This window comes from Erinaceus europaeus, chromosome 9 (genome assembly GCF_950295315.1).
Source record: "Erinaceus europaeus chromosome 9, mEriEur2.1, whole genome shotgun sequence".
Classification (NCBI taxonomy): Eukaryota; Metazoa; Chordata; class Mammalia; order Eulipotyphla; family Erinaceidae; genus Erinaceus; species Erinaceus europaeus.
This window is the reverse complement of record NC_080170.1, coordinates 76,123,040-76,135,260: the sequence shown is the minus strand read 5'-3', so window position 1 is coordinate 76,135,260 and position 12,221 is coordinate 76,123,040. Positions and strand designations below refer to the sequence as shown.

Sequence of the window (12,221 nt, the reverse complement as noted above, 5' to 3'; positions counted from 1 at the left end):
CTTGCACCATATGTGCTTAACCCACTGCACTACTACCCGACCCCGTGCATTGTGTTTTTAAAATACTACTTAAGTGGTAACCAGCGAGGTGGTGCAGTGGATAAAGCACTGAACTCTCAAGCATGAAGTCCCAATTTCAATCCCTGGCATTGCATATGCCAGAGTGATGTTCTGGTTCTCTCTTGCTTCCCTTCTCTCTCTACTGTTAATACACACATACATCTTAAAAAGAAGTTTAGAACATCTTAAAAAATTCTTTAAGGGGTCAGGCCATGGCACACCTGGTAGAACACACATGTCACAATGCCCAAGGGACCTGGGTTCTATTCCTAGATCCCCATTGTATAGGGCGAAAGCCTCATGAATGGTGAAACTGCCACAAATGTCACTTTTTCTCTCCTCTCTTTTCCCCCTATCTCTCTTAATTTCCCTATATCTGTCTCTATCCAATAACTAATAAAAGACTTTAAAATTTAAAAATCTGGTGGTCTGGGAGGTGGCGCAGTGGACAAAGCATTGGATTCTCAACCATGAGGTCCTGAGTTTGATCCCCGGCAGCCCATGTACTTGATTAATGTCTGGTTCTTTCTCTCCTCCTATCTTTCTCATGAATAAATAAATAAGTTCTTTAAAAAAAATTTTAAACATCTGGGGGTTGGGCGGTAGCGCAGTGGGTTAAGTGCCTGTGGCGCGAAGCGCAAGGACCAGAGTAACATCCGGGTTCTAGCCCCCGGCTCCGCACCTGCAGGGCATCTCTTCACAGGCGGTGAAGCAGGTCTGCAGGTGTCTGTCTTTCTTTCCCTCTGTCTGTCTTCCCCTCCTCTCTCCATTTCTCTCTGTCCTATCTAACAGCAACAACAACAACAACAATAAGTACAACAATAAGTACAACAATAAAACAACAATGGCAACAAAAGGGAATAAATAAATCAATATTAATTTTTTTTAGTCTTTAAGTGATAAAACTGGAATTTGAACTCAGATAGTTCTGACTTCATTCAACTTTGGTTTTATGTCTTGTAGGTCCTTCCACATACTCTTTAGGATGTGACTATTAAAGAATCATTTTATAATGCCTGTTAAATCTCTTAAATAAGTAGGTCTGGGGAGATAGCATAGTGGATGTACAAAAAGACTTTAGTGCCTGACACTCTGAGGTCCCAACACCACCATATGTCAGACATCTTGAACAAATTCTCTATTTTCTCTCTCTCTTTTTTTTTAATGTTTTAAAATTTATCTTTATTTATTGGATAGAGACAGCCCAAAATCAAGAGGGTAAGGGGAGATAGAGAGGTAGAGAGAAAGAGAGACACCTGCAGCACTGCTTCACCATTCACAAAGCTTTCGCCCTGCAGATGGGGACTGGGGGCTCTAACTGGGTCCTAGAGCATTGTAACATGTGCGCTCAACCAGGTGTGTCACCACCCAGGCCTTCCATGCTGGATTTCTCTGTTCTATTTGCCTAAAACAAAAATGGATTACTTATAAACTATCTTGAATATCAGTCACATGTGTAGTGTTTTTATTACATTTTTTATACATTTTATTTTATATTTATTTATTTTTCCTCCAGGGTTATCACTGGGGCTCAGTGCCAGCACTACGAATCTACTGCTCCTAGAGGCTATTTTTCCCATTTTGTTGCCCTTGTTGTGGTTGTTATTGTTGTTATAGCTGTTGTTGTTGGACAGGACAGAGAAAAATAGAGAGAGAGAGAATGGGAAGATAGAGAGGAGGAGAGACAGACACTTGCAGACCTGCTTCACTGCTTGTGAAGTGACTCCCCTGCAGGTGGGGAGCCGGGAATTCGAACCAGGATCCTTAAGCCGGTCCTTGTGCTTTGTGCCACATGCACTTAACCCGCCACACTACCGCCCAGCCCCCTACATTTTTATTTTATTTGAGAGAGTGGGGAAGAATATTGTTCAAGAGGCTTCAGGTTTCTCTCTGTCTCTATCTTCCCTTTCTCTTGATTTTTGGCTGTCTCTATCCAATAAATAAAAATAATAATAAAAAAGAAATCCAGAGTGGATATATTCTATAAATAATATCTTGTTTTGGAATGTAGTCCCATAAGAAAGCACACAAGACTGATTTTCTTCCATTTCCAATTCTGATTCCTGAAAGTGGGAATGATTACCTTCCATGAAGTTTAGAAGTTCTCTAAATGCTAAGCATTGAACTCCCAGGATGGTCAGAATTAAACACATGGTTACCTTTCCATCCAAATTATTTTTTTGCCTCCAGGGTTATTGCTGGGGCTTGGTGCCTGCACTGTGCTCACTGTTCCTCTAGGCTGTTTTTCCCCTTTTGTTGCCTTTGTTGTTTATTGTTGTTATTGCTGTTGTTGTTGGATAGGACAGAGAGAAATGGAGAGAGGAGGGGAAGACAAAGACACCTACAGACCTCCTTCACCGCTTATGAAGTGACCCTCTGCAGGTGGGGAGCCAGGTACTCGAACCGGGATCCTTACGCTGGTCCTTGTGCTTTGTACCAAGTGTGCTTAACTGGGTGGGCTGCTGCCTGGCCCCCTCCATCCAAATTCTTTTTTTTCAATTTTTTTTTTCTTTCCCACCTCCTCCATCCAAATTCTTAACTAAAGTTTTTGTTAATCATAAAATATGTTTCTAAGCCAGAATTTTTTTTTTTTTTTTTGGTCACCAGGGATATTTCTGGGTCTTCAATGCCCATTTGATGACTCTATCTCTCCCTCCTCCTTCTCCTCCCCTCCTTTTTTTTTTTTTTTTCTGAAAGAGAAATAGGGGAAAAGAGGAATATCTGCAGCATTGCTCCACCTCTCTTGAATCTTCTCTCTTGCAGGTGGGCTCAGGGGCTTGAACTCAGGTCCTTATTTATGACAACTTGTATATATCACCACCTGAATCTGTGAGAATGCCTTCTATACTGAATTTATATTTGATGATATTTCACTTTAAAGTTTACTCGTCATTTCCCTAAACTGGATGTCTTTGTTATTCTGAAGTTGGAAAAATAATTACTGGAATTTTTTTTTCTTAGATAGACAAGTGTGAAAGAGACCTCAGCATTGACTCTTCCTTCAGTGCAGTGGGCCAAAGTCTGAACTTGGTTGCACACATAGCAAAGCTGCATACTGCCCATATAGGCTATTTCATCAGCCCTGAGTTGATTATTTAAGACAAGAAACCAGTCATTTTCATTTGTATGTTTGAAATTAATATACTGATTACTTATAATAGTGAGGAAGGGTTTTTTTCATGTATTTTTGTTCCCTCATTTGTTGTAGCTTTTTTTGTGAGCAGCTTCATTGAAATATAATACATATGCCTACAATTTGCCCCCAAACTTGATGTTTTTATTTATTATTTTTTAATTTCCTTATTGGGGAATTAATGGTTTACAATTGACAGTAAAATACAATAATTTGTACATGTATAACATTTCCCAGTTTTCCACATAATAATACAACCCCCACCCCCTCTAGGACTCCTCTGCCATCATGCTCCAGGACCTGAACCCTGCCCCCCCCCTTTTAATCAGAGCACAGCACTCCTCAGCTCTGGCTTATGGTAATGCAGGGGATTGAAACTGGAATTTTGGAACCTCAGGCATTAAAGTCTGTGCATAGCTATGTTAGGATGCCACTGACCAAGTTTGACTGCAGACCAAGACAGACATGTACAGAGTGACAATGTCACTCTGTCAAAGATTTATTCACACAGACACACAGCACACATAGAGGTGAACTCAGTGCTGAGGGTTTACTAGCTGGGACCACTTCCTGGGCTAGGAATGCTGGGCAACTCTGAGACCCTCTGTTTTATACTTTCAAGGGATCAGGGTTACACAAGCAGGATGTCTTTATCTAAGGAAAACAGTTACACATAACATCTTGGGGGAATATCTTGAGCAAAGCAAAGGGCATAAGTTATACATAACATCTTTATCTACACAGTACATTCTAATCTCTATGATGTCAATTTATCTCAGCAAAGCAGGTATACAGGTAAAGTTGAGTGGATATTTTCAAATTCAAACTGCCTCATAAACACTTATTTTGCAACATCATTCTTGTAAGTTCAAACAGGTCATCTGTGCTGTCCAGATGACTTGGATGTTCCTGTAGGAGAGGTCAGCTTGTTTCTCAACTTTTACTGTCTTTGACTTATAAAGAAAGTTTCTAAGATGGAGGAACTCGCAAAATGGGGAGCTCTTGCTATCAGCCATTGTGCTATCTACCCCCACCTTGATGTCTTTTTGTACATTAAAGAAATTACTTACTAATAGACCCTTTTTATTTGATAATTTTTTTGTATGTGGACTCATAACTTAGTCCATTTGGACTGTATAACAAAATTCATAGACTGGGTAGCTTATAAGCAATAGAAAAATTACTTCTGTTTTGGAAGTTGGAAGTCCAACATCAAGAGTGGCCAGCTAAGGACCTTCATTTGAACTGAATTCTCATGTGGCAAAAAGGAGGTCAGGGACCTCCTTGGATCTCTTTTATAAGTCACAGATCCCATTTATGAAGGCCTTCATGACTCAGTCACTTTTTTTCTTTAAATTTTTTTTAGTATTTATTTATTTCCTTTTTGTTGGCCTTGGTTTTTAAAATTATTATTTAACTATTTATTTAAGAAAGGAGACATTAACAAAACCGTAGGATAGGAGGAGTACAACTCCACACAGTTCCCACCACTCGATCTCCATATCCCCTTCCCTCCCCTGATAGCTTTCCCATTCTCTATCCCTCTGGGAGTATGGACCCAGGGTCATTGTGGGTTGCAGAAGGTGGAAGGTCTGGCTCCTGTAATTGCTTCCCCTCTGAACATGGGCGTTGACTGGTCGATCCATACTCCCAGTCTGCCTCTCTCTTTCCCTAGTAGGGTGGGTCTCTGGGGAAGCGGAGCTCCAGGACACATTGGTGCGGTCATCAGTCCAGAGAAGTCTGGTCGGCATCCTGTTGGCCTCTTGAACCTGGTGGCTGAAAAGAGAGTTAACATACAAAGCCAAACAAATTGTTGAACAATTATGGATCTAAAGGCTGGAATAGTGCAGATGAAGCCCTTTTTGTTTTTATTGTTGTTGTAGTTATTGTTGTTGATGTCATCGTTGTTGTATAGGACAGAGAGAAATGGAGAGAGAAGAGGAAGACAGAGATGGAGAGAGAAAGATAGACACCTGCAGACCAGCTTCACTGCCTGTGAAGGGACTCCCCAACAGGTGGTGAGCCGGGGGCTCTAACCTGGATCCTAAGGCCGGTCCTTGCACTTTGCGCCATGTGTGTTTAACCCGCTATGCTACTGCCCAACTCTCTTTGACTCAGTCAAGTCTTATCTCTTTTTTCTTTCAAGATTTTATTATTGTTATTTTTAATCCAAGATTTTATTTGTTAATGAGAGAGATGGGAGAGAGTAAGAGAACCAGACATCACTCTGGCACATGTGCTGCTAGAGGTTAAAGTTGGAATGATACTTGAGAACCAAGTGTTTCATCCATGTGCCACCTCTAGGACCACACCTTTCTGATCTCTTAATTCATTATCTTAGTAGTTAGAAACCCTAATGTGGATTTTGTGGGTACACATTCATACCATAGTAAGATTACTTTTATATTTACTAAGGATAGGTTATAAGTTTTAGAAATATAATATCAGAGGTTATCTTGTATTAAATCCAATAATCTCTTCCAAGTCTTTGAGAAAATAAGCAACCCTGTTAAAAATGTACCCCTCTTATGCTATGGTTTTTGTTGATGTTTCCTTTTTATAAATAAAAAAGTTTTAAAAAAGAAATAAAAAAATATGAATTTGAACAACAACAAGAACAAGAAAAGGACAAACAGCTAGCATTCTGGGCAGTATTGCAGTGGTTAAAGTGTTGGAGTGTCCAACATAAGGTCCTGTGTTTGATCCTCAGCATAGCATATGATACTCTGTTTCTCTCATCCCACCCTCCTACCCCCACCACTATTAGTAACATGAGTACTGTACCTCATAAGCCATTTCCTGGGTCCTCCCCACCATTAATAAATAAAACTTAAAGTAATGTAGCAGCTGAGGACTTAATTCCTGGTACTTAGTATGCTGAAACACAGCAGTTCTCTGGTCTGTCTCTGTCTCATTAAAAAAAAAAAGTTTTTTAAATGAGAAAAAAATGTGAATGGCAGCTTACTTGCCAAGTGTAACTGGAGTTGGATTTTTAGAAAACTCCGAAGTTATTAAATAATTTTTATACTCTCTGCCTCACAAAGTACCCCGCATTCCTGATATTATGGCCATTAGATAAAAAGAAAGGGGGAGATGTTGGGCATTATGCCAGCTCTCCCCAGATCCATGCTGCATTGCTTGATGCTGTGGTTTATTTACATAATCATTGTTTTGCCTGAGACCCAGCCTGCCTGCAGGGAATTGTTTAATCCCATTGGTTAGAACCTTCGCAACAGCTGCTATGGAAGCTTTCTACCTTTGAGCTCTTTTCTCCACCCCCTCTCCTACCCATTTCCTTTTCCGATTTGCCACTTCCAGTTTCTAAGATATAAAAGCATTGTCTCTGATCAATAGAGGCATTGCATTGCGTTCCCGCTAAATAATAATAATAATAATTTTTATACTATTACAAGAATATAGTTTTAAAAATAAGAAGAATGTTAAAAGATATGTGAGAAAAACAGTAGTCCTTTGCTTTTCCATAGCCCTTCTCAGGCATCCACTTTCAACGTTTTTTTAAAATTTATGTATTTATTTATTTATTCCCTTTTGTTGCCCTTGTTGTTTTATTGTTGTAGTTATTATTATTGATGTCATTGTTGTTGGATAAGGCAGAAATGGAGAGAGGAGGGGAAGACAGAGAGGGGGAGAGAAAGTTAGACACCTGCAGACCTGCTTCACCACTTGTGAAGCAACTCTCCTTGCAGATGGGGAGCTGGAGGCTCAAACAGGGATCCTTACACCGGTCCTTGAGCTTTTTGCCATCTGTGCTTAACCCGCTGCTCTACCACCCGACTCCTACTTTCAACTTTCTTTACTTCCTTCTCATCCACTCTTCTTGTTTCTGAAAATAAAAGGGCTGATTTCATTACCTCCCAGTTTGATATGGTAGCCATGCTGCTTAACTAGAACTGAATCAAATTATCTATTTGATTCTGTTAAAGAACATACCAGCTCATAGATTGCCAAATTATTCCAAATCCAAACATGGATTTTTTAAAAACAGATACCTTAAAATATTTCTTGAAGAAAATGACTCTTGTGCTGCTTACATTGGAATCTAAATTACTAAGTTTCTTAAAGTAATCTAGTTCCAAATCAGAACATCAAATTCTTTCCAAACTGTATCAATATTTCATCATTTAGTTTTACATTTCCTACATTTTCTGTATCTCCAATTGCAGCCTTTTCATTTTTAAACAGGATAAGTAATCTTTAGTTGTGACCTATTTAGTGATACATTTAAAAAATCTCTCTTGCTTGACTTGTCATTGTATATTTTACTGATTAAATCTTAAACTTGATTCATTATATAGTTAACATTTGTTAACCTCATAATTCATGTTTTGCTTTGTTGCCAGTGAATTTAAAAAAAAATCTCAGTACTGTTTATCTTTGGGTAATTTACTCTACCTATTAAAGAATTCTAGAGAGAAATCTTCCTCTGAAAAGATACTATCTCTGCTTCCCATTTGCATTATTTAGTATGCCTTTTCCCTGTTAAATGCCTCTCCCTTGGTTGTATTAACCTTTGCTGTTAAGAAGTTTTAAGTGCTACATAAATTTTTTTTAAATTTCTTTATTGGGGAATTAATGTTTTACATTCGACAGTAAATACTTTTGTTTGTACATGCACAACATTTCTCAGTATTCCATATCACACTACAACCCCAGCAGCCTAGGAAGTGGTACAGTGGATAAAGAACTTGACTTCCAAACAATATAACCCCCACTAGGTCCTCAGTCATCCTTTTTGGACCTGTATTCTCCCCACCACCCACCCCACCACACAGTCTTTTACTTTGGTGCAATATGCCAATTCCAGTTCAGGTTCTACTTGTGTATTCTCTTCTGATCTTGTTTTTCAGCCTCTGCCTGAGAGTGAGATCATCCCATATTCATCCTTCTGTTTCTGACTTCTTTCACTTAACATGAATTTTTCAAGGTCCATCCTAGATCGACTGAAAACAGTGAAGTCACCATTTTTTACAGCTGAGTAGTATTCCATTGTGTATATATACCACAACTTGCTCAGTCACTCATATGTTGTTGGACACCTGGGTTGCTTCCAGGTTTTGGCTATTACAAATTGTGCTGCCAAGAACATATGTGTACAATAATAATAATAATAATAATAATAACAATAATATGTGTAACAATAATAACCACAACAAGGCTACAACAACAAGGGCAACAAATGGGGGAATAATGGCCTCCAGGAGCAGTGGATTGATTCATGGTGCTGGCACTGAGCCCCAGAAATAACCCTGGAAGCAAATAAAAAAGAAAAAAAAAAGATGTGCAATCAGGCTGTTTATTTATGCTTTTTCTTATTTCCTAATGTGTGCTTGTATGGCTATGAACTTCTCTCTCAGTACTGCCTTAGCTTTGTCTCAAATATTTTGATAGCTTGTGTCTTCATTTTCATTGAACTCTGGAAACATTTTGATTTCTTCCTTTATTACCTCTTTGACCCAGTAATTATTAAGTAGTGTATTGTTAAGCTTCCACATTTTGGGACTCTTACTAATCTTTTGCTGATTAAGTGTTAGTTTAATTCCACTGCAGTCTGAGAAGATGCTTAGGATGATTTCAATGCTATTGAATAGGCTGATGCTGTCTTTGTGGCCTAAGATATGGTCTGTCCTTGAGAATGACCCATGTGGACTTGAGTAGAATGTGTATTCCAGTTTCTTGGGATGAATGACTGAAAATTTCCAATAGTTCTAGTTTATCTATGTCCTCATTTTGCTCTCTCATTTTTTAATTTATTTTCTGCCTGGATGATCTGTCAAGTTGAGAGAGTGGGGCTTTGAAGTCCCATACTATGACTGTGTTGCTCTTAATATATTGCTGTAGCTCTTTCAGTAGACGTTTGATGTATTTAGATGGCTTCTCATTGGGTGCATAGATGTTAGTAATTGTTAAGTCCTCTTGATTGACTGATCCACTGAGCATTAAGTAGTGTTCATCCCAATTTTTTAAAATTGTATTCATTTTAAAGTCTGTTGTGTCAGATACGAGAATAGCTGTTCCTTCCCTTTTTTGTGGGCCATTGGCTTGTATGATAGTTTTCCATCCTTTCAGTTTGAGTTTGTGTTTGTCTTGTTGAGTTAGGTGGGTTTCCTGTAGAGAGCATATTGCTTGGTTGTGTTTTCTGATCCATCTTCCTACTCTGTGCCTTTTACTAGGTGAATTCAGGCCATTGACATTTATTGATATCAAAGATTGAATATATTTTAACGCCATTCTTGTAGCTTTTTAGAGTGTTCTGTTAGATGGTCTACTTATGGTGGTCTGACTGTTTATAGGAGACCTTTCAGAACTTCTTTCAGGGCAGGCTTGGTGATAGTTGATTCTTTCAACTGTTGATTGTCTGAGAAGGTTTTTATGCCTCCATCTAATCTGAATGAAAGTCTAGCAGGATACAGTAGTCTTGGTTGAAAGCCTTTCTCATTGAGCACTCAGTAGGTATCTTGCCATCCTCTACTGGCTTGTAGTGTTTGTCTGGAGAAGTCTGCTGCTAATCTTATGGGTTTTCCTCTGTAGGTGACTATTTTTCTCTTGCAGATTTCAGGATCCTTTCTTTATCCTTACTCCTTTTCATTCTAAATATGATGTGTCTTGGTGTCTTTAAGTCTGGGTTAATTCTGTTTGGGACCCTCTGGGCTTCTTGAACCTTTGTATCTTTGATGTTGTTTAGAGAAATTTTCAGCTATTACGTCCTAAAGAATGTTTTCTTTCCCTCCCTCTCTTTCTTCCTCTAGTAAGCCAGTAATGTGTATATTGTTTCTTTTGAAGTCATCTCATAGGCCTCTGTTGTAGTGGTGTGGGGATTGAACCTGGGCCTTCAGAGCCTTAGGCATGGAGTCTCTTTGCTTGATTATTATGCTATCTGCCCCCCCCCCCATTTTATTTTCTTAGTAGTCAAAAACTGCAAGCTGTGTAAGTAAAATTTAGTTTAATGTACTATAGTAAAGATTTCAAAAATGTGACTTTTTCATTGCAGGTTTTTTGTTTTAAACAACGAGGCTGGACTCTTGGAATACTTTGTGAATGAGCAGTCTAGAAATCAAAAACCCAGAGGTACTTTGCAGCTCGCAGGAGCTGTAATATCACCCAGTGATGAAGACTCTCACACCTTTACTGTAAATGCTGCCAGTGGGGAACAGTATAAACTCAGAGGTATGACTGACATAATGAGAAATAGTAGTCTGATAATCATTTTCCTTTGATAAGTTAAAGCACTTCCCTGCTTTCATTTAAGTTTTGAAAATAGAATTGTTTTAGCTCATGATGTGGATACAGAGTTCTAAATGTTGAAATTACTTTTAAGAATTTCTGAAACTTGGGAGTCAGGCTGTAGTACAGCGGGCTAAGCGCAGGTGGTGCAAAGCACAAAGACCAGCATAAGGATCCTGGTTCGAACCCCGGCTCCCCACCTGCAGGGGAGTCGCTTCACAGGAGGTGAAGCAGGTCTGCAAGTGTCTATCTTTCTCTCCTCCTCTCTTTCTTCCCCTCCCTCTCCATTTCTCTCTGTCCTATCCAACAACAACAACAACAATAATAACTACAACAATAAAACAATAAGGGCAACAAAAGGGAAAAAATAAATAAAATTAAAAAAAATTTCTGAAACTTGTTTTACTTATTTATTTATTTATTTTTATTTCCACTAGTGTTATTGCTGGGGCTTGGTGGCTACTCAATGAACCCACCACTCCCAACAGTCACTTTTTCTTTTTCTTTCTTTTTTCTGCTCCAGCTCTGTTCCTGTCCTCCTCTGCCCATCCCTCCCCTTTCTTTTTTATTTTTCTTTTGCCCTTTTGTTTGATAGGACAGAGAGCAGTTGAAGGGGAGTGGAGAGATAAAGCAATTTTGCAACATTGCTTCACTACTTGTGAAGCTTCACCACTGTAGGTTGGGACCAGGGCCTTGAATTAGGATCCTTTTATACCACCATCTGACCCTGAAAATTATTTTAATTATAACCTTTCAAATGACACAGTGTACAAGTAGGCCTGTTTAAGATGGGCCCCTCTACACTCCATCATCTGAGGTCCTAGTCAGGGGATCCTTGGATTCCTACATAGATATGATGGGCCTAGACCTCTAATAGGTCCTTCTCTCTACCATCAATGGTCACTTCTATCAGGAATGTCCTCATAAGCTTTCTTGTGGACCTCTTCAGCACCTTGGCCTCAATGTAGAACAGCAGTGGTAGGGACTGCCCCAGCCTCCAAAGGAAGGTTGAGTCAACCTACTCCGATACCTGAGGACAGATGATCCTGAAATGAGTGCAGCCTAGAGTGTTGCTAGCTTTGACCATGGACTGTAAGCTCAGACTGACTTATAGGGACTAGGAGGTTACTCAGGCTCCTATCCTAAATATATAGGTCCTGGGTCAGATTAGTGGGATAAATAGTTAATTGTGTTCAAGTCTGGGAGCTACTTTCTGCCCTAAATCCAGTTTTCTAGTCTTATTCTCAACTCTAACTGCATCTTCCCAGTGTTTTTAGTCCACCTGTATATTACTAAAATCACTGGCCTCTAGGAATATACCCCAAAATAGACTTCCTAGCTTCTCTTCACTCTAAGTACCCCTATTCTTATCTGCTCTATTCCTGCTTTTCGGTTCCTGTTTATTATTCAATTTTATGTTTTGTCTTGCTTTGTATCTTGCCACCTTTCAGCTACCAAGTTGCAGATGCTGCTGTGATTCCATCCTGACTTCCTTGGGCAGATGACTTCAACAATGTGTCCCAGAACCTCACCTCTCTGGAGCCTACCCTACTAGGGAAAGATAGAAACAAAATGGGGGTATATATTGACCTGCCAATGTCCATGTCCAGCAGAGAAGTAATTATAAAGTCCAGAACTCCTGCCTTCTGTACCCCAAAAAGAATACTTATTCATACCCCCAGAGGCAGAACAATGTTAGCAGAAGTTGACCAGAGGGCTTTAAACGCTGATTCCATCAAGACCCAGTAAGGGAAGAGGAAAAAGAAAAAAGGACATTTGCAAGTAG

General features: G+C 39.3%; 1 protein-coding gene across 2 annotated transcripts in view; it reads left to right on the top strand.

Moving 5' to 3' along the window:
• OSBPL11 (oxysterol binding protein like 11) overlaps nt 1–12,221 on the top strand; it is an 80,845-nt gene that overhangs the window by 30,553 nt on the left and 38,071 nt on the right. For both annotated transcript variants that reach the window (XM_060198214.1, XM_007537012.3), the window contains one exon: nt 10,203–10,378. In XM_060198214.1, coding sequence (XP_060054197.1) covers nt 10,203–10,378 — 176 coding nt within the window. The remainder of the gene's footprint in view (nt 1–10,202; nt 10,379–12,221) is intronic.